At 37.9% G+C, this 22657-nt stretch overlaps 1 protein-coding gene across 8 annotated transcripts in view; it reads right to left on the bottom strand.

Annotated features, from left to right (window-relative positions):
* PDLIM5 (PDZ and LIM domain 5) overlaps positions 1 to 22657 on the bottom strand; it is a 211333-nt gene that overhangs the window by 30573 nt on the left and 158103 nt on the right. For all 8 annotated transcript variants that reach the window (XM_030914672.1, XM_030914679.1, XM_030914684.1 and 5 more), the window contains one exon: positions 19416 to 19603. In XM_030914672.1, the coding sequence (XP_030770532.1) occupies positions 19416 to 19603 (188 nt within the window). The remainder of the gene's footprint in view (positions 1 to 19415; positions 19604 to 22657) is intronic.

Genomic DNA, 22657 nt, shown 5'->3' with positions numbered 1-22657 from the left:
ATTTAATATCTAACTTGTACAATTATTTAATTCCATTTGAAGGCAATAGTCTTTATTTATTTGTTTGTTTGTTTATTTATTTATTTATTTATTTTGAGACAGAGTCTCGCCCTGTCACCCAGTCTGGAGTGCAACGGCATGATCTCTGCTCACTGCAAGCTCTGCCTCCAGGGTACAAACGATTCTCCTGCCTCAGCCTCCCAAGTAGATGGGATTACAGGCGCCTGCCACCATGTTGGGCTAATTTTTGTATTTTTAGTAGAAATGGGGTTTCACCATGTTGGCCAGGCTGGTCTTGAACTCCTGACCTAGTGATCTGCCCATCTCAGTCTCCCAAAGTGCTGGGACCACAGGCATGAGCCTTGTCTTGAAGGCACTATTAATAAGTCCTTACAACAGCCCTATGATTTTGGTATTAGTACCACTTTTTAAATTTATGAGGAATCTGAGGCAAAGAGAAGTTTAAACATCTGCCCAAAGTCACATAGCAAGTAAAAGTCTTGAACTTGGGCTGTCTGGCTCCAGAGTCTGCTCTTAAACTATGCTATAGCTTATTCACTATCCCTTGAACATGCCAGACCAGACATTGCCTCTGTGACCCTTAGCCAAGGAACTGTCCCTTTTTCTACTGCTACTCATAGTTTTCCCATTCTGTAAGGCCCACAGAAGTTTCATTTTCTTCTCCCAAGTCGTCTCTGACCACCCCAGCTAGAAGTAACACCCCTCACGTGTATAATTTATTAGTTATTTATCAATATCCTGTCAATATCTTTTCCTCCCTAATTATTAATTATTTAAAAATGAGTACAAACTTTATATACTTCTTTCTATCCAAAGCCAAAAATTGCCTTACAAATAAATGATGAAATTAAATGAAAAAAGGAATATTCCCAATCTCTCTCTCTCTCTTTTTTTTTTTTTTTTTTTTTTTTTTTTTTTTGCCTTTTTAAAGAAGACAATATAGAGATGGATACTTTAAAAATGTGGATTAGGTTCAGGATTTCAAATAATGGGAAAGTAACCAATTGGAAAATCTGAAAATCAGACCCCAAAGAAAGCTAAACTCTTTCATCTACCACATGCCTTTATTTTATCACATTATCTATGCATAAGCTCTAAAGTACTGAGTCACTGAGATACTATCAGCAATAAAAGAGTGTGGTAATTCTCCATCAGTCATTGTAAAATGGGACATAATCCATCTGGCCCATGCCTCAAGGAGAGGGTATATGGGGAACTAACTTATTTAGCATGAGAAGCCATTCTTAAACGTGAAACATGTGACTGTATCTCAAACACACATAAAAAGGCTCTAAGCTCTACCACTATTCCTTTCTTGGGAAGAAAAGCCTTGCTTTCTATTACTGCCCCATTTTAACCACTTTGGATATGAAACAAATTCTCACACCTCCATTTGTTTCTGCGTTGCTAGCACATTGGCCCGCACACAAAGCTACACAAGCTCTATTAATTACCAAGTCCTGAACATTTCCAAGGCACAGTTATTTCCCGTATGAATAAAGTGATGTTTCATTTCTTCAGACTGAATTTCTCACCGCTCTAGCACAGGAATGGGCAACCTTTGAGCAGTCAAGTGCCAGCCTCCTAGTCTCTACTCACTTGGCTTATGGGGAAGAGGGAAGTGTAAGAGGGTGAGGTCTTGGGAGAGGGAAAGCACCATAAATGAGCCCAGCTTCCATTATAATTTTGTAGAGAACTATACTACCATACAAAGAAAACCAGTCTTCCATGGGTACTACATTGGCCTCTAAAATGCTCCAAATGCATTGAACCCATTGCAAAAACCATCTACTTCTATGTAGGAAAAAAAAAAAAAAAATACACCTCTTTAGAGATAGCTTAAGGATGACAATCTACTTGTTTGTAATATAGTTTTTTTTTTTCTTTTAAGTTCTAATGATAACATTAAACAGGAGCATTGAATCAGCCCTATTTCACAATCTAGGAATGTAAGTCACAGAAACTGTGACTTATTCGAACTGAATAATGAGCAAGTCAGGAAACTGTCACAATGAGAACATTAGGAGGAAATTAGTTCTTGACTCAAGATTTCCTTTTTAACCTTAAACTTAAGCAACTTTCATTAAATATTGGCTTCTTTTATGGCTAATCTCTACTCCCTGGGAGTTCGTTTGAAAATTACTTTTTTTTTCTTTTGTACAAAATACATTTCACCACCAGAAAACTAGAAATTCAAATCCATTAGCTTCTCTCCAAACCAATAGTGTTGGTAAGAATCTCTTTTGTTAACTTTAGAATTGCTATTTATGAGTCTTCTAGAGGTTCAGAATGATAACGTTCATATTTAATCTTTTCTTTGGATTTCCAACACTATGATAGTCAAACCTAAGATTACAATAATTACCATTAAATAAATAAACATAAATTTACTGGAAAACCTAGCAACATATTAGAAAACTTTCTCAGCATACAGTATATATATTTGTTAAGTTAATCCAGTAAAATATACCTAATCCACAATATACAGAGTTGCTAGAGTTTCCAGTAAGAAAATATTAATTAAAATCAATCAAGTTCCTGGTAGCACATGTGTGAATTTTTTGAAAACAGATGTTTTCTCACTGGATTAAGAATAAAGTGGGGGTTATTTGATATTTTTGGTCTCTGTTCCTGTTCATGACGGCTGTTAATTCTAAACCGACACACTTAAAAGACAGTAGTGAGGATTATAATGCATAGATTAAGCACCTGGTCAGACTGTACCTGAATAGGCATGAAATTAATCAGTTGATTCTTTGGTTCAAATAAAATTATCCAACTACCAGTAAAATATTCTTACTACCGACATACACTATGTGAAAAAAATACTACATTCTGTCAAACTATACTTGAAAACTTAACATAAGTCAGCTGGGAATGGGGGAAGATATCCCAAAGAACAAACTTAAACAATAACAGATGTTGCTAGTGTCTTCTAAGGCAGCTTACTCTGATTAGAAGTAGTGCTTCTGTATTGCTAAACCTAATCAGTACGAGAGAAAGTTTGGTGTTGGGAGATGAACTGCTCATGATGATACAAAAAACACATCACATAATGACGTCTCACCACCTCCATAGTACATCTTGGTCCAAGCCACCGTCTTCATTTCGTGGTTGGATTAGAGCAGTGACTGCCTATAGATCTCCTTGCTTCTACCCTTGCCACCAACACAAAAGTCAGTAAAAATGAAGTCAGTATATAATCGGAGGGTTTTGAACAGATACTCCTCTGCTCAAAACTCTCCAACAGTGACCGTTTAACCCAGCACTAAAACCAAAGGTCTTAGAAAATGTGACCTCTGCTATCCCTCTGACCTGATCTCCTGCCACTCTGTCCCTGGCCCATTATATCCTAGACACGCTGGCCTCCTGATTATTCCTCTGTACTGGCCAGCGTGCTTCTAATTCAGGGCCTCTGTACTTTCTGTTCCCTCTGCCTGGAAATCTTTTCCCCAGTTGTTCACATGGCTTGCTCCTTTACTTCCTTCTGGTCTCTACTCAAAGGCCATATTATCAGTGTACCTTTCCTGGACCATCCTATACAAAACAGCACCCCATTCCCCACAAAGCAGCAGTTCCTATATTCCTCAGCAGTTTCTCTTTATCTACAGCACTCATGTTATATTCTTTTTATTGTTTATTCTGTCTTCTCATACCTTGAGGTCAGGGACACCATCTATTTTGTTCATTGCTCTATCCCTACCACCCAGCAGTCCCTGGCATATTGCTCAATAAGTCTTTATTCAGAGAAAAAATGACTCCTGCACCAGAATTATTATCTTTCTACTAAAGGGAACCAGAAGTCTTAGGGAAATTGCTGATTCTAGGATTGGGGCAAAAAATGAATAGGGAGAGTCTGGAATGTCTTGTCAAATTAGAAAGCAAGGAAAATGTTAAAGACTCATAGAGTTGCATCAAAATAACTTGAATAAGTAGATGGGACAGTTTGAGCATTAAGAAAAATAAAAATAATAACTACAATGGATTGAAATACCTCAAATATAGCTAAGTCTATGAGTTTACAATGATTCTAGAATTTTTTTTTAAATCCACATTGCTTATGTGTAGAGGATGCTAAGGAACCAATTCATTATTTGAAAAACTAGTACAACTTAATAAATGGAAAAATCAAGCTTTGTTAATCATTGTTTCATAATTGATCACGTTTCCCTAATATCCCACTCGCTCCCCTGCCATCTCTGAACTATTATGAAACAAATTCAAGATACGCTATTTAATCTATATTGTAATATAATCTCTAAAAGAGTACTCTTTTTAAAAACATAATCATAATGCCATTATCACACTTAAAAATATTCCCTAATATCACAAAACACCCAATTTCCAATTTTTTTCTGATTATCTGATCTTCAGTTTTCTATTGCCACTGTAACAAATTACTAATAACTTACTGGCTTAAAAACAACACAAGTTTATTACTAAACCTAACAGTTATCCTACACATATATAACTGGGTCAAAATCAAGGTGTTGGTAAGACTGTTTTTCCTTCTGAAGGCTCTAGGGAAACTAAGGCTACCTAGTTTTCTGGTTCAAAGCCCCTTCCACCATCTTCAAAGCCAGCAAGCACAGGTTGAATTGTTTTCACATAGTATCACTCTGATCCTCTCTTCCGCCTCCCTGCTCTTCCACTTTTGAAGGCCCTTGTGATTACACTGGGTCAAACCAGGATAATCTCCCCATTTTTATGGTGAATTGATAAGCGATCTTAACTCCATTTGCAAACTTAATTCGTTTTTGCCATATAACATAACACAGTCACAAGTTCTGTGTTCATGGACATCTGTAGAGGGGGCATTATTCTGCCTACCACACATCTCCCAATACAGTAATTTTTTTGTTTGTTTCTACTTTAATTTTTTTTTTTTTTTAGAGACAAGGTCTCACTCTGTTGCCCAGGCTGGAGTGTAGATACATACATTTGAATATTTTTCTATAGTAAAAAGTTTTGAAGAGTGAATAACTGAATTGTTTCATGCTTACAACATTTCAAGGTACTGTCAACTATTTAACAGATCAAGAATATAAACCTCTGAAAGGATAACTAACTTGCCCAAAACATGTAGAATCATGAAATAAGGCAAATGTTTTCTGAACAACTACTATGTACCAAACAATGCACTGGCTCTACCAATATGAACAAGACAAACATGGTTTCTGCCCTTACTGAGTTTAAAGAGGGTTATAAGCCAGTAAACAGTCAATTATGTTATAGTGGGATAACTGCTAGAAAAGTGGAAAAATGCTGACTTTACCTATAGATATTTTTCACTCACAAGTTTATGCTAAGAGCCTGTAATGAGGCAGACGCTACTCTACGCATGTACTCACAGTGGAGGACAGCACATGTATGTTCAAGTTGGAGGCGCCTGTGGTCCATCCAGTACAGATCATTTATTGAATATGAGAACTCAGGAGAAGTAACTAAGCTAAAAGAATTGATTCAAGAGTCACCAACATATTGACAACATTTGAGTCTGTGGGGGTGAACGAGACTATTTTAGGGAAAGTACAGCATAAAAACAGAAGAGCTCCTTAGGCAGAAAGCAAGTAACACAAACACCTTAGGGACTGATAGAGAAGCAGGAGAAAAACCAGGAGAGTATGTCATGGAAGCCAGTGGAGGGGAGCAGAGAATACGGGATCCAAAACCATGTCTATTTGACTCCAAACACTATGTCCTTACGCATTAATTCATCAATAATTATTATGTACCTACTGTGTGCTAAGCTCTTTGCCAGTTAATGTCTTGATCCATTAAAATATGAAGTCAGAGCTCCTTAAATGTGATCTAAATCTGGTAGTATTCACTTCTGGACCAGTTTGGAGGAGGGGATAGTGATAGGTGAGGTGATTTATTTCTGCTATTTTAATTTTCTTACCGAGCCTGCTAGGACAAATGTAGGAAAAATGTATGAAGGCGTTATTTTTTTATTTTCCTTGAAGTCTCTAACAGCTTAGATTATCACTTTTAAGCCCTTCATGTATTCTGTAAAATATGAGTTTCTTAGAGAAATACTACTTATTTCCATAAACCTGACTGCCCAAAGTTTTTAGCCATTATAATTAATGGCTGCAAAGTTCCTGAAATAAAACATATGGATAAAAGGCTGCATTCTTCACGTTTTGAGAAACATTTAGGAGAATTTATATAAATTGCTTTAGAAGAGAAATGTGACCAGCAATCACTGCACTTTGGGAAACTGAGGCAGGAGGCTCACTTGAGGCTTGGAGTTTGAGACCAGCAACACAGTGAGACCCCCATCGCTACCAAAAAAAAAAAAAAAAAAAAAAAACTTTGGCATGGTGGCACGCACCTATAGTCCTAGCTACTCAGGGGTGTGAGGCAGGAGGATAACTTGAGTCCAGGAGCTCAAGGTTGCAGTTGGCTGCGATCACATCACTGCACCCCAGCCTGGGCAACAGAATGAGAAACATAATTATAGATCTAATACTTTTGCTAAGGACAAATAGGCTTAAAGTACTATATCTATTTTATTGTACAAACTTCATATCAGTGTGAATACTTCAACTACTACATTTGGATTAAGGTAAAGCAGCAAAGAAAGTTATGGGGACAAATCTAGGAATAACCATAAAATACATTTTGATTCCTTATTTTAAAAATCCTGTAATACTTCATTCTCATTAAATCAGAAGAAAGGCTGATATTGAAAATATCAGTGGATACTAGGTCGGGCACAGTAGCTCACACCTATTATCCCAGCACTTTGGTAGGCTGAGGTGGGCGGATCACTTGAGATCAGGAGTTTGAGACCAGCCTGGACAACATGGCAAAACTCTTGTGTCTATGAAAAAATACAAAAATTAGCCGGATGTGGTGGTGTGCATCTGTAATCCTAGCTACCAGAAGGCTGAGGCAGGAGAATTGCTTGAACCCAGGAGGCAGAGGTTGCAGTGAGCCCAGATCGCGCCACTGGACTCTAGCCTGGGTGACAGAGGGAGATTCCGTCTCAAAAAAAAAAAAAAAAAAAAAATTCAATGGATACTAATACTCCCCCTGATAAAAGACAAATGTTGACAGCCCCAACAAGGCAGAGATCATACGTGAGATTTTCTGGTGTGAAAAACAACTGGCTCAACTGCAAGAGGTGTTCTTGCTAAAAACACTGAGGCTAATGTTGTGCTTGTATAAATAACTGGGCTACATCAAAGTGGCACTCTTGGGGAGATAAAGTATTATAATTCAACATCTCAGGAAATACGTTCTCAATGGTATGGTAGCAATTTTACACATACTAAATTGGGTAGCAGTCATGGCAACATGCTTGCATTGCATACTATTGTGTGCAGCAAGTGCTTTCTTCTCTGCCCCTTCCCCAGCCATCTCAAACAGATGGTGGCCAAGAGAAGCACAGAATATGTGCATTTTGTCTGTCAAGCTCCTTATGTTGAAAGCCTAAACAACAGTGTACTCTTCATAATCCAGGCATGACATCATATCCAACAGAAATGGAGAAAGTTAAGCCAAGATTTGGGATCAGAGGAAAGCACATTCTGGAGACGTTTGTGCAATTTTTAAAATATGAAATCAAGGACTTTTTTTTTTTACTCAGTGATTAAAAGCAAATTGGACAGATTAAACTATTACCATTTCTCTAAGCAGTGGAGAATGCTGGTATGTACACTAGAAAGCACTGGAACAGGTGCAACCAAGGCTAAGTATCAAATATGTCCACATCTTCAGGAGGCTTCAGGAGGCTAGCTTCTTCCATTAGCCAAGCAGCCTTTCAACTTTAAGAACCCAGATTAAGCTGGATCTACAATATCTTAATTAAAGTGAGTGTGAGGACTTGGATTATGTTCAGTTTTTTAATTTCTTATATCATACATAATCAAAATTCAGTACACATCGACTTGCCTTTTTGTCCTAGCTGATCTTATATAGAAAACTTCCATTTGGTCAGAGACACAAGTAAAAGAGACCCAGTATGTACCTTGAAGATAAAGATATGAGATCTTAACATATCTGGTTCTACCAGCATTCAATTAAGTCAACAAATTATTTATCACAATATACACAGAATTTTCTTTCTTTCTTTTTTTTTTTGAAACTAAGTCTTGCTCGGTGCAGTGGCACGACCTCGGCTCACTGTGACCTCTGCCTCCCGGGTTCAAGTGATCCTCCTGCCTCAGCCTCCCAAGTAGCTGGGACTACAGGCATGCACCACCACACCCAGCTTATTTTTGTATTTTGAGTAGAGACAGGGTTTCACCATGTTAGCCAGAATGGTCTCAATCTCCTGACCTAATGATCCGCCGGCCTCGGCCTGTCAAAGTGCTGGGATTACAGGCATGGGCCACTAAGAAAAGAAATAAAGAATAAAATTAAAATATTAAAAAAAAAAAAAAAAACAAAACTGAGACATAATTCATGACCTCAGGAATACTAAAGATCAATGGGAAACTCATACAGACTTTGTAAGCTTAAAATATATTTAAAATATTAAATTTGTAAAATTTTGCTCATATTTGGATGAGAAAACCATAAGGACATACATTAAAATCATTTTATACTCATATTATGTCTAGAGTTCTGACATGTCTTACTTCCAAAGTCACATGAAAGCTAAATGGGTTTGGCTTTTACCATTTTCCCACCAATTTTCAACCATTTATATAAATGAGAAAGCAGCTTAATTTCAGAAATGAAGGAGAAAGGTACCTATGGCTTAAGTTGACCATATAAATAGAGTTCCAATCATGTAGGGGAAAAAAATGAAGCAGGAAAAAAAAAAAAGAGAGAAATTTTAAGATTTCTCTATGTCAATATCCACAACATCTCTAATGATGAATACAAGTTACTGCAAAATATAAAAACTGGGATACACCTTACATTTCTATTACTATCACTAATTCCCTAAGATATCTCTCAATTAAAGTCATCAGCTCTCCAAAATAAATGATACTTTATCATTTTTCAAAGTTATGTTTTAATTTAGTATCTTTTAAAAGCAGAGTTGGTAGGTCAGCTATTTTATGGTGGAAGAAGAATTACATCTAGCATAAAATCTAAATTTCAAGATACACAGGCTCCTAGTTCTGGGCTTTCTAGCTGTGATGTTAGATACGTCAGCATTCTGGGTCTTAAGTTACCTTATCTGTAAAACAGCAATAATAACTACCTCAAAAGGTGAGAGGATTAAATGAAGTAGTAAAAGTGTTTACTTACACTTCCTTGAATCGGTAAGAAATGCTTTATAAGTGTCAATTATTATTACACTCTGACATAAGATCTTACATAGTTAAAAAATAAAACATCCACTCATTCAACAACTACTTAGTACATACAATGTTTTAGACATAAGAAGTCTTCTGGTGTGGAAGATACATTTAAGGATAAGATGTCTGCCCAGAAAGAGTTTATCTTCCTAAAGGCACTACAGACAAGCAAATAGGCAATCATAGTATCTCAGGACTAGTGCTACCAAGGGTGTTGATGGCTGTCAATAAAGTCTGCAACTACTATGAGGAATTATCAAGTATCACTATTCTTATTCACGCGTTTGAAAACCAGTGTTAACAACTTTTTCTGTAAAGAGCCACAGAGTAAATATTTTAGGCTTCGTGGGCCTTACAGACTCTTGCAACTATTCACCTCTGCCACTGTGGCATGAAATCAGCCATAAACAATATGTAAACAACTGTACCATAGCTGTTTTCCAACAAAACTTCATTCACAAAAATCAGTGGTGGGCCAGATGTGACCAAGGAACACTGTTTGCCAAACCTTGGTTTAGGCCATATGCATCAGTTAATAACAATTCTTTATGAAAAGCATATATGAACAAATATAGATCTCTGCCTTATAAAAGGTTTAATATTTTAGTCTCAGAATGAAAAGAAAACAGGGAGAAAGAATAGCTTTCACAGATGAGGCCTTGCATCAGTGCTGGAAAGCTTCCAACACGGAAACAAATTTCAATGAAGGAACAATTAGAAGAAAAGAAAACAGGCAATTAATGGTTGTTACTTTTATTTTTTCCTGAGAATCAGAAACAAAAATCTACTTGTTATGTAAGGAGATGGGCATATTTACATGTTTCACACCCCAGTTTTGACAATGGACAGCTCCAGTCAGGGCTTTATAGCAAGTGGGATGTTTAGTTTAATGATGTCAAAATGCAGGGGAGCAGATGGCAATAAAACATTATTAGAAGAGATGAAATACACGCAACTGGTAGCAGTTTACTTATTCATATAAAAATTTTAAAATGGAACCAATAAATCTATCCATCTTAGCTAAGCAAATCTAGTTATCTCGATTTATTACTGTAGTGCAAAGCCTACAATGAAATTTGGGATGGTTGTAGAAACAGTAATTTCCTTTCTCACCCCTATCTCCCTTAGACTTCAAATAAAAGATAGAATTTATATCCACTTATAACTGAGATGTACATCATTCAGTCTTTGATCTAATCAAATCTCACAAATATATTTGAGTCTTTCTCAAAAAAAAAAAAAAAAAAAAAACCACCAAAACAACATATCAGATCTCTCCAAAGCTCAATCCATAATGAAGTAAATAAGCTTTTCTTTATTGCTAAATGTAGCACATACCAGAAGCAGGGTATGATCAAAAACAAAAAAAAAGCATATTAACTAGAATCTTAGCCAAATGATCTAAATTTCAAAAATGGAGTTTAGATGCAAAGAAAATGTTACTTGAAACAGATCTTAGCAGTTGCCAGTCACTTGAAGCTCCCTATTATCCAAGGCAAGAATCCTTTCTATCCCATCCCTAACAGATATAGTCCTCCTTAAATATGTTCACTGATACTGTCTTGTGACTCAGGAAAATACAGTATTCAGAGTCAAACAGCTGGGTTCAACTCACTACAGAACTCTAAACAATTCTTTTGACTTTTCTCAGAGGCTGTTACCTCATTAGATAAATAATGCCTATTTACATTTAAAATTTTAATGACATTACCTTATTGTGCATTCTTATAAAAATATCTGTTACAACCGAAAGTATTATAAAAACAATGATTACTACTAATCAATGATAGTCACCATTCTACTGTTAAATGTCAAATGTTTGTTCCTTTTAGGCCGCCCATTGTATTCATGAGTTCCTAATCCTCAAATAGGGATGGTGAGAACCCCTCAGATGGGGTACAACAGAAGCAAAAATTAACTAACTATTCATTTTGAAAAGCAAGTTTGCGTTCTTCCCCCTTTTCGTTAGATCAAAAGAAATTTACACTGTCCCCAAAAGACCTTCAAAAGGTCACAACTTTTATATTTATAGCTTACTTGTATCATGCTTCTTCAAAACACAAAACAACTTGTATTCTAAAAAAGAATCATAAACTTTTGTTTTTACATTCTTGTCAATTAAGAATCTTTGTCTTTACTACATATCCAAACTGTTTCATAGAGAAAAGCAAATCACTAAGATAAAGCTTATATACTATCACCTAATTCACATAAAGGGAATGGTGCCTTAACAAGACTATAGGGAAATTGGTATATGTTCAATACAGACTATCAGAGGTTAAGAATGTCTAATATTGGCTGGGGATGGTGGCTCACATCTGTAATCCCATCACTTTGGGAGGCCGAGGCGGGCGGATCACGAGGTCAGTAGATCGAGACCATCCTGGCTAACACAGTGAAACCCTGTCTCTACTAAAAATACAAAAAAATTAGTTGGGCGTGGGGGCGGGCTCCTGTAGTCCCAGCTACTTGGGAGGCTGAGGCAGGAGAATGGCATGAACCCGGAAGGCGGAACTTGCAGTGAGCCAAGATTGAGTCACTGCACTCCAGCCTGGGCGACAGTGAGACTCTGTCTCAAAAAAAAGAAAAGTCTAATATTAAATAAAACACTACTGCCTTGAGTATGTCGCCATAATATCATATCAACTAATATCAATATACGCTTTTATTTTCCTCAGTAGAATGCCTGCCTCCATGGACACCTTTAATAATAAGAAGAAATCCACTAATTTCTTGTCAACACCAGGGACATGAGAGTAAACAGGCCTCAACTGGGAGTTGTGTGTACACACAATTAAAGAAAGTATGAAGGTAGCATTCTAATATGCTATAAACTGAATACAATACTCCACTGGTGTTTTAACAGAGGATACACAGGTACTCTATAGGGAGTCAAGCTCCCAGGGAGGGCAATGGTTAAAACCAGCAGCCCAGTTAGGTTAAAGTATAAATACCCTGCAGTCACCCTGCCAAGGGAATTGTCTCCAAAACACTGCCACTGCCCAGCGCAATATTCATTATCATATCTCCAGATTGGATTACCTGAATAACTTCTTAAATGGTCTCCAGGACTCCAATCTTAATCTCTACAATAAAGTCATGATGATCTTTTAAACACATTAATGCTATAATAATCTTTTAATAATGCAAGTCTGATTTTGCCACTTCTGGCTTATAAATCTTTTAATAGTTTCCTTTCAGCATCAAGTCCACACTCTCACATTCAAAGCCCCCATTAATCCATCCAATCTTCTCTGGGCCACTAGACAGTCTTGAACATACCGAACTACTTGCCTTTCCTACCCGAAGCCAAAGTCTCTCAGTTTTTGCCTATGTTACTCCCTCTACAAACTGGCCTCTTCCTAAAAATGTTCAAGCATCGTTGACTACATGCGATTTTGTTTTAGGCACAAACATTAAAATATTATTCCTGCATAAAATAGGACTTCACTATAAACAAACACATACTTTACCTCAAGATTTTATCCTCAGAACTTTAAGTCTTTTTCTTCCCTTTCCACTGATCCGCACCTCCATGCCTCTGACCTGGGACTCATAGTCTGATCTGACTCTTCTTTGCACCTTTTTGATAATTTCTATATTATATACTGGTGCTTTGCATCTGAGTTAATTCGTCCACAATGACAAAATAGGCGATCCCACATTCCTAATATTTCCTCTGCATTCCACTGCTTGGTTCCTTATATGCGGTAAATTATCACATTTTTTTAGATGGGGGTCTAGCTCTGTCACCCAGGTTGGAGTGCAGTGGCACAATCCTGGCTCACTGCATCCTCTGCCTCCCAGGCTCAAGAGATCTTCCTATCTCAGTCTCCCGAGCGGCTGGGACCATGGGCGTGCACCAACATGCCCAGCCAACTGCTTTCTTTTTTTTTAATTTGTGGAAATGGGAGTCCCACTATGTTGTTCAGGCTGGTCTCAAACTCCTGACCTCAAGCAATCCTCCTGCCTTAACCTCCCACAGTATTGGGATTACAGGTGTGAGCCACAGTGCCCAGCCCTCATACTTTTGAGAAAAAAAAAAGTTCCTATCATAGGGCTTTACAACTATTATTATTTTTTAATTTCTGAAAATAAATAATGTATTACTAGTTATAGTACTGCTCATGTTCACAATCTTAATTCTGAAGAGAGTTAAATGCTTCAAGGAGAGTGGAGCTCTCTTCTGCTTAGCAACATGCTTCTTTTCTAATAGCAGCCTTTGGCAGACAGTGCTCCCACCTTTTCAATGACTGTTGTGGGAATTTCAAGTTTGGTAAGAGGACAGAACAATATCTTGGCAGATGAATTCTGCATCCTTCAGATCGTATGATGTCCTAAATAAGACAACTGACCTCTCTACCCACTCACTTTCTCGGGGATATTTACTGAGGGCCTATAAACTGTGCCAGGCATTGTTTAGGTGCCATAAAACAGAGATCAGTATGAGTTGGTCCCTGTCCTGAAAGGAATCTAAAAACAGTCATAAAAGACACCTATGTAAACAATTAAAATGAACAACATGAATGCTATAATAAAGACTATTGAAATTTTGTAGGAGCATTGAAAAAGAACAGGTAACAAGAGGGCTCAAGAAAGCTTCACAAAGGGGGAACAACTGGTCTTAAAGGGTAAAGAGAAGTTTGTCAGGAGTAGAAGGGATGGAAAAGCATTTCAAACAAAAGGAGCAGCTTGTACAAGGCAGAAAAGTGTGTGCCAAGGAATGATATGAACTCATGAACTTCAGTGTGAGTGGACTATAGGGAACAGTATTATAAAATGAAGCTGGAGGAGAAGGTTGGCCTGAGATTGCAAGGGGACCAAAAGTTCTGTTAAGAAGCTAAGCATTTTGACCGTGGGCAGCAGACAGCCCCAAACATTTTCAAGCAGGGATGTCATATGAGAACCAGTTTTTGGACGGTAACAATGTAAGTTATTAATGCCATTAAGAAAAGGAATAAAGGCATAGAAAGTTAACCTCTGAGTATCCTTTAAGTATCTGCAGCCTAGTTATATCATTTGATTTCACAAGAATGCTATAGGAGAAGTTTTTAAGGTCTTTATTTTAATAGTTAAAGAAATGGAGGCCGGGCGTGGTGGCTCATGCCTGTAATCCCAGTACTTTGGGAGGCCAGGGTGGGTGGATCATGAGGTCAGGAGATTGAGCCTGGCCAACATGGTGAAACCCCGTCTCTACTAAAAATACAAAAATTAGCTGGGTGTGGTGGCAGGTGCCTGTAGCCCCAGCTACTCAGAAGGCTGAGGCAGGAGAATCGCTTGAACCCAGGGGGCGGAGGTTGCAGTGAGCTGAGATCCTGCCACTGTACTCCAGCCTGGGCGACAGAGTGAGGGAGGGAGGGAAGAAAGGAGGGAAGGGTGAAAAGGAGGGATGAAGAGAGGGAAAAGGCTCACAAAAATGCTAACCTTCTGAAATTCATACCCGCAAAGGGTAGGCATTTCTATTTTGGGAGGCCACCACCAGTCAGAAAACTGGCTCAATTAACAATGGGTCCAGATTTTTCAAAGCATTGCTTATATTCTAATGAATTAATCATTCTCATTTTGTATATGATTAAACTAAAATTAGAAAACTGATGTGTTTCAACATAGAAAGGCTCTTCATGACTTTATGACTGAATTTTTGAAAAACATTTCATTACATTTGTAAGACAGTAATATTTTATACATATATTTGTATCTAATGAACCAAATTTACCTAAGCTGGTATCCATAACTTAAACAGGAACGCATGAACACATGATGAATCTGCTATCACCTTCTAAATCAAGACTTTTTCATTTGCATCAGGAAGCTTTTGAAACTATTTATCTAGGACTAAGAGTACATTCTGAGATGATTTTGTTGTTATTGCCTTCAAACTATGGTATTCCATTGTGTAGGGCAGCAGAATTTGAGTGGCTGGGAATTTTGTATTTATTTTTAAATTGTCCAAAATAGTACAAAATAAGTTAACTTTGCCACAACATAATAACTGATTAAATGCCTGCTTATAGCACCTGGAGCAAGATAAGTAAGAGCTCAGTAAATATTTTCAAAACTGAGCTAAGAATTATGATGTAATTCAACTGTGACTTCACAACAGGAAAACAATCTTTTTATAATTTTGCTTTATAATGTTATATAATGTATAATGTTTTATACTGTTGTAGTTTTGCTCATATAAAATTCATTTACATTTTCTAGAAAAAGCATAATGTTTTAAATACTAACCATGTGACTCATTATTATATTTGCTAATATTGGCCTACTTTGATTATTCTCACCAATTTAATTAGGCTTGGAGAAAGCACTCCATCGCCCTCTTGTGGTAATTTTGCTGTACTATACATTCGGCAAGAGTTCAAAAGAAATGAATTTTTTCTTTCCACTTAAGAGGCAGAGCAGTATTTTAACCATAAACTTCTGAACTTCCAAAAGCCATATATAAACTTTCTGTCCTCCACTGTCCATATACTTTGTGCCTTCTCTTCAGTTTCTACCTCAGAAATTTAATCTTTTCATTGCTTTTTACAAAACATTCTCCTGTTAGCTTCCAATTACCATACCAATAGCATTTTTCTGAAAATTACTTTCTGTATTCAAATGCACAAAATAATTACAGAAAATCTTTATCATCATACATAGGCTTTAAATAAATAGAAATAACTCAAAAATGTATGGGGCTGAGCTTGGCATTTTTCCCCCAAGAGAATAGGTTATGCTAAGTCAGTTAATAGTCCAGAAATTTCAGAGACTAATAATATTAGACTAAATATTTTAAGTTTTTAGAAGTAATAAGTCTTTCCTCTAAAATAGTCTAACTCATATGCCATGGCCTGTCCTCTTTCCAACACAACAGAAATATTTCTTGCTTCTTTTTTTTTTTTTTTTTGAGACGGAGTCTTACTTGCCACCCAGGCTAGAGTGCAGTGGCATGAACTTGGCTCACTGCAACCTTTGCCTCATGGGTTCAAGTGATTCTCCTGCCTCAGCCTCCCGAGTAGCTGGGACTACAGGCGCTCACCACCACACCCAGCTAATTTTTCTTGTATTTTTAGTAGAGATGGGGTTTCACCATGTTAGCCAGAATGGTCTCAATCTCCTGACCTCGTGATCCACCCGCCTCAGCCTCCCAAAGAGCTGGGATTACAGGCGTGAGCCTCTGTGCCCGGCCACTTCTAGCTTCTTAGTAAAATTAGTAACATGTAACACATGCCACTATAAAATAGACTGTATAAATAATGTTTTCTAAAAATAATTTATAAACAAAGGAATTTATTTAGTGTCTAATATATTTAAACACCGTGAAAATTACAAAAACAAAGATGGATTCCTAGTTAAATTAACTAAAAATTCACTCTTACAAATCTCAAAAATATTCTTAAAAGAATAATGAGTGATTTTTTTCTTTTTTTTTTGGAGACAAGGTATCTCACTCCTATTGCCCAGCCTGAACTGTAGTGGTGCAATCACAGCTGACTGTAGCCTCAACTTCCTGAGCTCAGATGATGCTCCCATCTCAGCTTCTCAAGTAGCTGGGACTACAGGCTCACGTGCCACCATGTCCGGCTAAAATTTTATATTTTTAGTAGAGATGGGGTTTTGCCATGTTGCTCAGGCTGATCTCAAACTCCTGGGCTCAAGTGATCCTCAGGAGCCACCGCACTCAGCTATGATAAATTCTTAAAGCTATCACATTGTGAAAAGTGGCCCTTGGGTACTCAGTCAGCACTCATCCCAAAACTGCTGAAGACTAGAAATTAGAGGGCTAGGTGAAGAGGTATATTCTGCACAGAGGGGTAAGAACTTTCAAAAGCATAGTAATATGCCATGTCTTAGAAACTGAAGATGGTTTAGTGCACCCAAGCACAGATTATAAATTGGGTGAAGCAGGAGATGAGGTTGAGAAGTCAGGCGGGGCCAAAGTATAAAAGGTCCTAAATGATTATGTTAAGGAAGGGTGAGATAGTCAAGCATCCACAGCAGGGGAGTAAAGCAGCAAATCAGAGTTTGAGAAAGATCACTTGCTGCTGGCCAAGCATGATAGCTCACACCTGTAATCCCAATGCTTTGGGAAGACAAGGTGGGAGAATCACTTAAGCTCAGGAGTTTGAGGCCACCCTGGGCAATATAGTGACACTCCGTCTCTATTGGAAAAAAAAAAAAAAAAATTCCCAGCTACTAGGGAAGTTGAGGTGGGATGATCACTTGAGCCTTGGAGTTTGAGGCTACAGTGAGCTATCATTGTGCTACCGCACTTCAGCCTGGGAGACTAGACGACAGTGAGATCCTGTGTCTCTCTCTCTCTTTTTTTTTTTTTTTTTTTTTTTTTGAGACGGAGTCTCACTCTGTCACTCAGTCTGGAGTGCAGTGGTGTGATCTCAGCTCAGTGCAAGCTCCACCTCCCGGATTCATGCCATTCTCCTGCCTCAGCCTCCCAAGTGGCTGGGACTACAGGTGCCCATCACCACGCCCGGCTAATTTTTTGTATTTTTAGTAGAGATGGGGTTTCACTGTGTTAGCCAGGATGGTCTCGATCTCCTGACCTCGTGATCCGCCAGCCTCGGCCTCCCAAAGTGCTGGGATTACAGGCGTGAGCCACCGCGCCTGGCTGATCCTGTCTCTTAAAAAAAAAAAAAAATCACTTGCTGCAGTATGGAGGTATGGAGCACAGGCTGAAGGAGTGGAAAGGAGACAGGGAAATTAGAAGTCATTTGCAATGAAGAAGGCATGAATCAAAGCAATGGCTCTGATGATACAGAGAAGAAATCTGAGAAATAATAGAAAGTAAAACCATTAGATGTTAGGTACTGTGAGAATGTGGGGCGTGGGGTCTAAAAGTCTACATTCTAGCTTTGGTGACTGAGTGGATGTGCAATTCCCAGAGATAGGAAATGGTATATTCAGACATACTGGATTTGAGGTGCCACCAGAAGATGGCAAACAGGTCACTTAGTTGGAGAAAAAGATCTGTAAATTATCGATGACTAAGCAATGGAAGGAACATGGATGAGAGATCACCCAGGGAGACCATAAAGAGTGAGAAGAGATGAAGGCTAAGTCTGAGATTAGCAACATTTAAGTACAGTCCAATTTTCCCATTAAAAGGGGTACTTTTGTTACATAATCATAAACTTTGTTCATGTTGGGAGAAATATCATAAACTTTGTTCATGTTGGGAGAAATAGGAAATGACTTAGTCCTTTTTTTTTTTTTTTTTTTTTTTTTGAGACGGAATCTCGCTAGGTCGCCCAGGCTGGAGTGCAGTGGCATGATCTTGGCTCACTGCAAGCTCTGCCTCCCGGGTTCACACCATTCTCCTGCCTCAGCCTCCCAAGTAGCTGGGACTGCAGGTGACCGCCACCACGCCTGGCCAGTTTTTTTGTATTTTTAAGTAGAGACGGGGTTTCACCATATTAGCCAGGATGGTCTTGATCTCCTGACCTCGTGATCCGCCCACCTTGGCCTCCCAAAGTCCTGGGATTACAGGTGTGAGCCACCGCACCTGGCTAGTTTTTCTTCATTTTGTAGACCAGAAAACTGAGGGTATCAAAGAGGTTATGTGACTTTATTTAAAGCTGTTAATCTGTAGAAGTCAATGACAACTCAGGTTTCCAGACTGAGGTCAAGCTTTTCCATCCTGCTGCTCAAATGCTCTTTCTAGTGCTGTGTCCTTCTTCCCCTATGCTACATAAATTGTGAGAACAAGAATTGGAAGATGCTTTCTTCAGTAATTGTTTGATGGCAATAATGTTTCTGTGGTTGTTATTTGTACGCATCATCAAAACTAAAATGTTGTATTTCCAAGCATAACCTTACAACAATATACTTTGTTATTAAATAAGACCCAAATTTACAATTCAACACATGCTTCCTGAGTATTCTGGGAAACAAGGAAATGCCCAATCCTACCATTATGAATAGCAAATACAACTGTATCAAATACACACAAAGAATGTTTATGAGATGTCTCAGAGAGAAAAATAGCTATAGTTAATCTTGACAGTCCTTTCTAAATCTTAGATTATTGAGAATGGGTTTTACCAGTGAATTCTACCATATATCCCAGAACACATTTTCATAATGACACTCATTATGAAAAGCAAGAAGTAAGATATTTTTTTGGGCTACCTGCTTGGTTTGGCCGTTGCCAGCTTGGTGACTTGATGACACTGGTGGATCCTACAGGCTTGAAGGCAGCTGCAGTTGTGAGGCTGGCTACTCCTGGTCTGCCGGAGGCTGGGCTGTCCAGGCTCTCAGGCATGCTCCGTGTGGAAGCTACTGAGGAAGTCAACTGCTGAGAAGGCTCCTGAGAGTTACTGTAAAGGAAATAAAGAAACATCTTTGGTGAAGTGGTAGCAACATAACTTAGCAACAATCCTTTCTTTTCAAAATCCATGCATCAATCAAAATCCATTGGTTAATCAATGTTTTAGAAAAGAAAATCTTTAAAGTCATGACTGAGGGACTGCCTCTCTTTAAAACAGAAAAAAAGAAAAGGGAGTCAGATTGCATTTGTTTTATACTTTGAAAATTCTAAAAGGCCTACCATGAGAAATTAGGTTATTGAAAATTTACACAGTTAATCTTTTAAATGATAAAAGTTTCCCTGATACCTCACCCCTTCCCAGTTACGCTTTTTCTTCTTCTTCTTCTTCTTTTTTTTTAGACACAGGGGTCTCACTATGTTCCTCAGGCTGGTCTTGAACTCCTGGCCTCAAGCAATCATCCCACTTCAGCCTCCCAAAGCACTGGGATTACAGGTGTGAGCCACCATGCCCAGTCCAGTTACTCCTTCTACTCACATACTCACTCATTCATAAATATTTAAGCACTTACTATATGCCAAATGTTGGTTATGCTATGCACTGGCCACAAAACAAGAAACAAGAAACAACATCCCTTGCCTAACAGAACATCCAGTGTTATGCATTCATAATAAAGGGAAAAAAGAGACAAGACTGCCATTACCTTCTTTCAACCAGAGTTACCTGTTTAAACAGGAGGGCTTATCTATGCTAGCTCCAGTTTGGTTTTGAAGATCATATGGCCTTTATTACCAAGTCATTTGTTATTTATAATTATATATAACATCATTTCCAAAAAATAATAATTCTAGGTAGCCCAAATTATAAAATATATGCTTTGGTATGATATAATACAATAGCAGTGGTTATTTCTATCAAGTAAAGTATAATAATAATACTTAAAAGTAATACTTTCAGGCTGGGCGTGGTGGCTCACACCTGCAATCCCAGCACTTTGTGAAGCTGGGTCTGGCAGATCACCTGTCTCTACTAAAACTACAAAAATTAGCTGGGCATGGTGGCGGATGCCTGTAGTCCCAGCTACCTGGGAGGTTGAGGCAGGAGAATGGGTTGAACCTGGGAGGCGGATGCTGCAGTGAGCTGAGATCGTGTCATTGACAGAGCCATCTCCAAAAAAAAAAAAAAAAAAAAAAAACACAAAAAACAAACAAACAAAAAAAACCTTTCTACTACTTAACTTTTCAATGCTGGTTGCTTAAAAAATTCCATGCACAGAAATTCAAATTATTTCAATACCTGAAATCAATAGCTGGAGGAACAGACTGATAAAGACAGAGTAATATATTAACAAATTCAGTAAAATACCCTTAATTAAGTAGAAATTATTTTAATAAAAATAAATTTCAAATTAAATATTGTCCATATTATCAAGTGAACAGTAGTTTATAATTTCCCCAGTAACTCTTAAATCTTACGTAAAACCTAACATAGTAAGCCCCAGACTGCCCATCCATAGAAGACTTAGTTGCAAAGTTGGCCCTTGACTGGCATCTAGAAACTTAGCTGGTAAGCTGTGGCCAACAGTGACATAAAAGTTTCTCTAAATGCTGGCCGGAAGCGGTGGCTCACACATGTAATCCCAGCACTTTGGGAGGCCAAGGCTGGAGGATCACGAGGTCAGGAGATCGAGACCATCCTGGCTAACACGGTGAAACCCCGTCTCTACTAAAAATACAAACAAATTAGCTGGGCGTGGTGGTGGATGCCTGTAGTCCCAGCTACTAGGAGGCTGAGGCAGGAGAATCGCTTGAACCACGGAGGCGGAACTTGCAGGGAGCCGAGGTCATGCCACTGCACTCCAGCCTGGGCAACAGAGCAAGACTCCATCTAAAAAAAAAAAAAGTTTCTCTAAATGCTAAGAGTAGCTCTCTGTGCCTTAACTGTTTGGATAAACAATATGGTTGATGTTGAACATCTGCTTTCCTTCTGAGAGTCTAGAATCCTGGTAGAAACTCACCACGAGGTGCCTATGTAACAAGCCCTCAAGAAACCTTGGGTATGTGGTCTCTACTGAGCTTCTATGGCAGCAACGCTTGGCATGTCTTGCCACATTTGCTGCTGGAGGAATTGTGCATTCCCTATGTGACTCTACTGGCAGAGGCCTCTTGGAAACTTGAGCCTCATTTCCTCCAGATTTGGTCCCATGCACCTTTTTCCTTTACTGATCTTGCTTTGTATTCTTTTGCTATAATAAATTTTAGTCATTAGTGCAACTATACACTGAGCCCTGTAAGTCCTTCTAGTGAAACAATAAACCTGGGAGTAGTCTTGGGGCACCTCTGACACTAAACAGTTTTGAAAAACTATACAAATGATTTTCTTGAAATATTGCTCCCTATTCTTGTTCTCTTAAATCAAGCATCATAGAGCCATCAGCTTTTATTATTTTTGATCAGTTTAATTTAAAAAACTAAAACCTGCTTGATAATAAAACACGCTATACAATAAAAAACTTCAAGCACTTTAATAATCTTTATCATAAACAAAAAGTCAAAGACTGCCTCCCTCATGGGAATATTGAACACGATTATCAGTAAAGGCAACACAACAAAAAGCATTAATGGAATCAGGGTTTGAACATTATAGTATAGTGGTTATGAGCATCTTTTACAAATTATTTTACTTCTCTAAGCCTCAGTTACCTATACTTTAAGTGGGAGTAACATTTTGCTCATAAGATTTCTATGAGACTTAAATATGATAATTATGCATAAAGTCCAAGGCACAGAATATAACCTTAACATATGAAAAGGATAATTACCATATTGAAAAATAAAAGTAAGCCTTATTTTCAACATTTTTACTCATTACAAATAAATGATTTTTGAAATACTTATATATAGGTCATTTTCATTCTAGGATTAAATTACTCTTGCAGATTTGATTTTTAAAACTAATTAATAATGTATATAATCATGGTTCTAAGAAAAAAAATTATGACCAAGCAATGCTAGGAATTATAGATGAAACAAAAATATATAGTCTGGAAAGAACAAAACCCAATCCATCACCATTTAATGTGTAGTCATCTGAAAGAATTAAAAT

The sequence above is a fragment of the Rhinopithecus roxellana genome, chromosome 2 (assembly GCF_007565055.1).
Source record: "Rhinopithecus roxellana isolate Shanxi Qingling chromosome 2, ASM756505v1, whole genome shotgun sequence".
Lineage (NCBI taxonomy): Eukaryota > Metazoa > Chordata > Mammalia > Primates > Cercopithecidae > Rhinopithecus > Rhinopithecus roxellana.
This window is presented reverse-complemented; position numbering and strand designations above follow the sequence as displayed.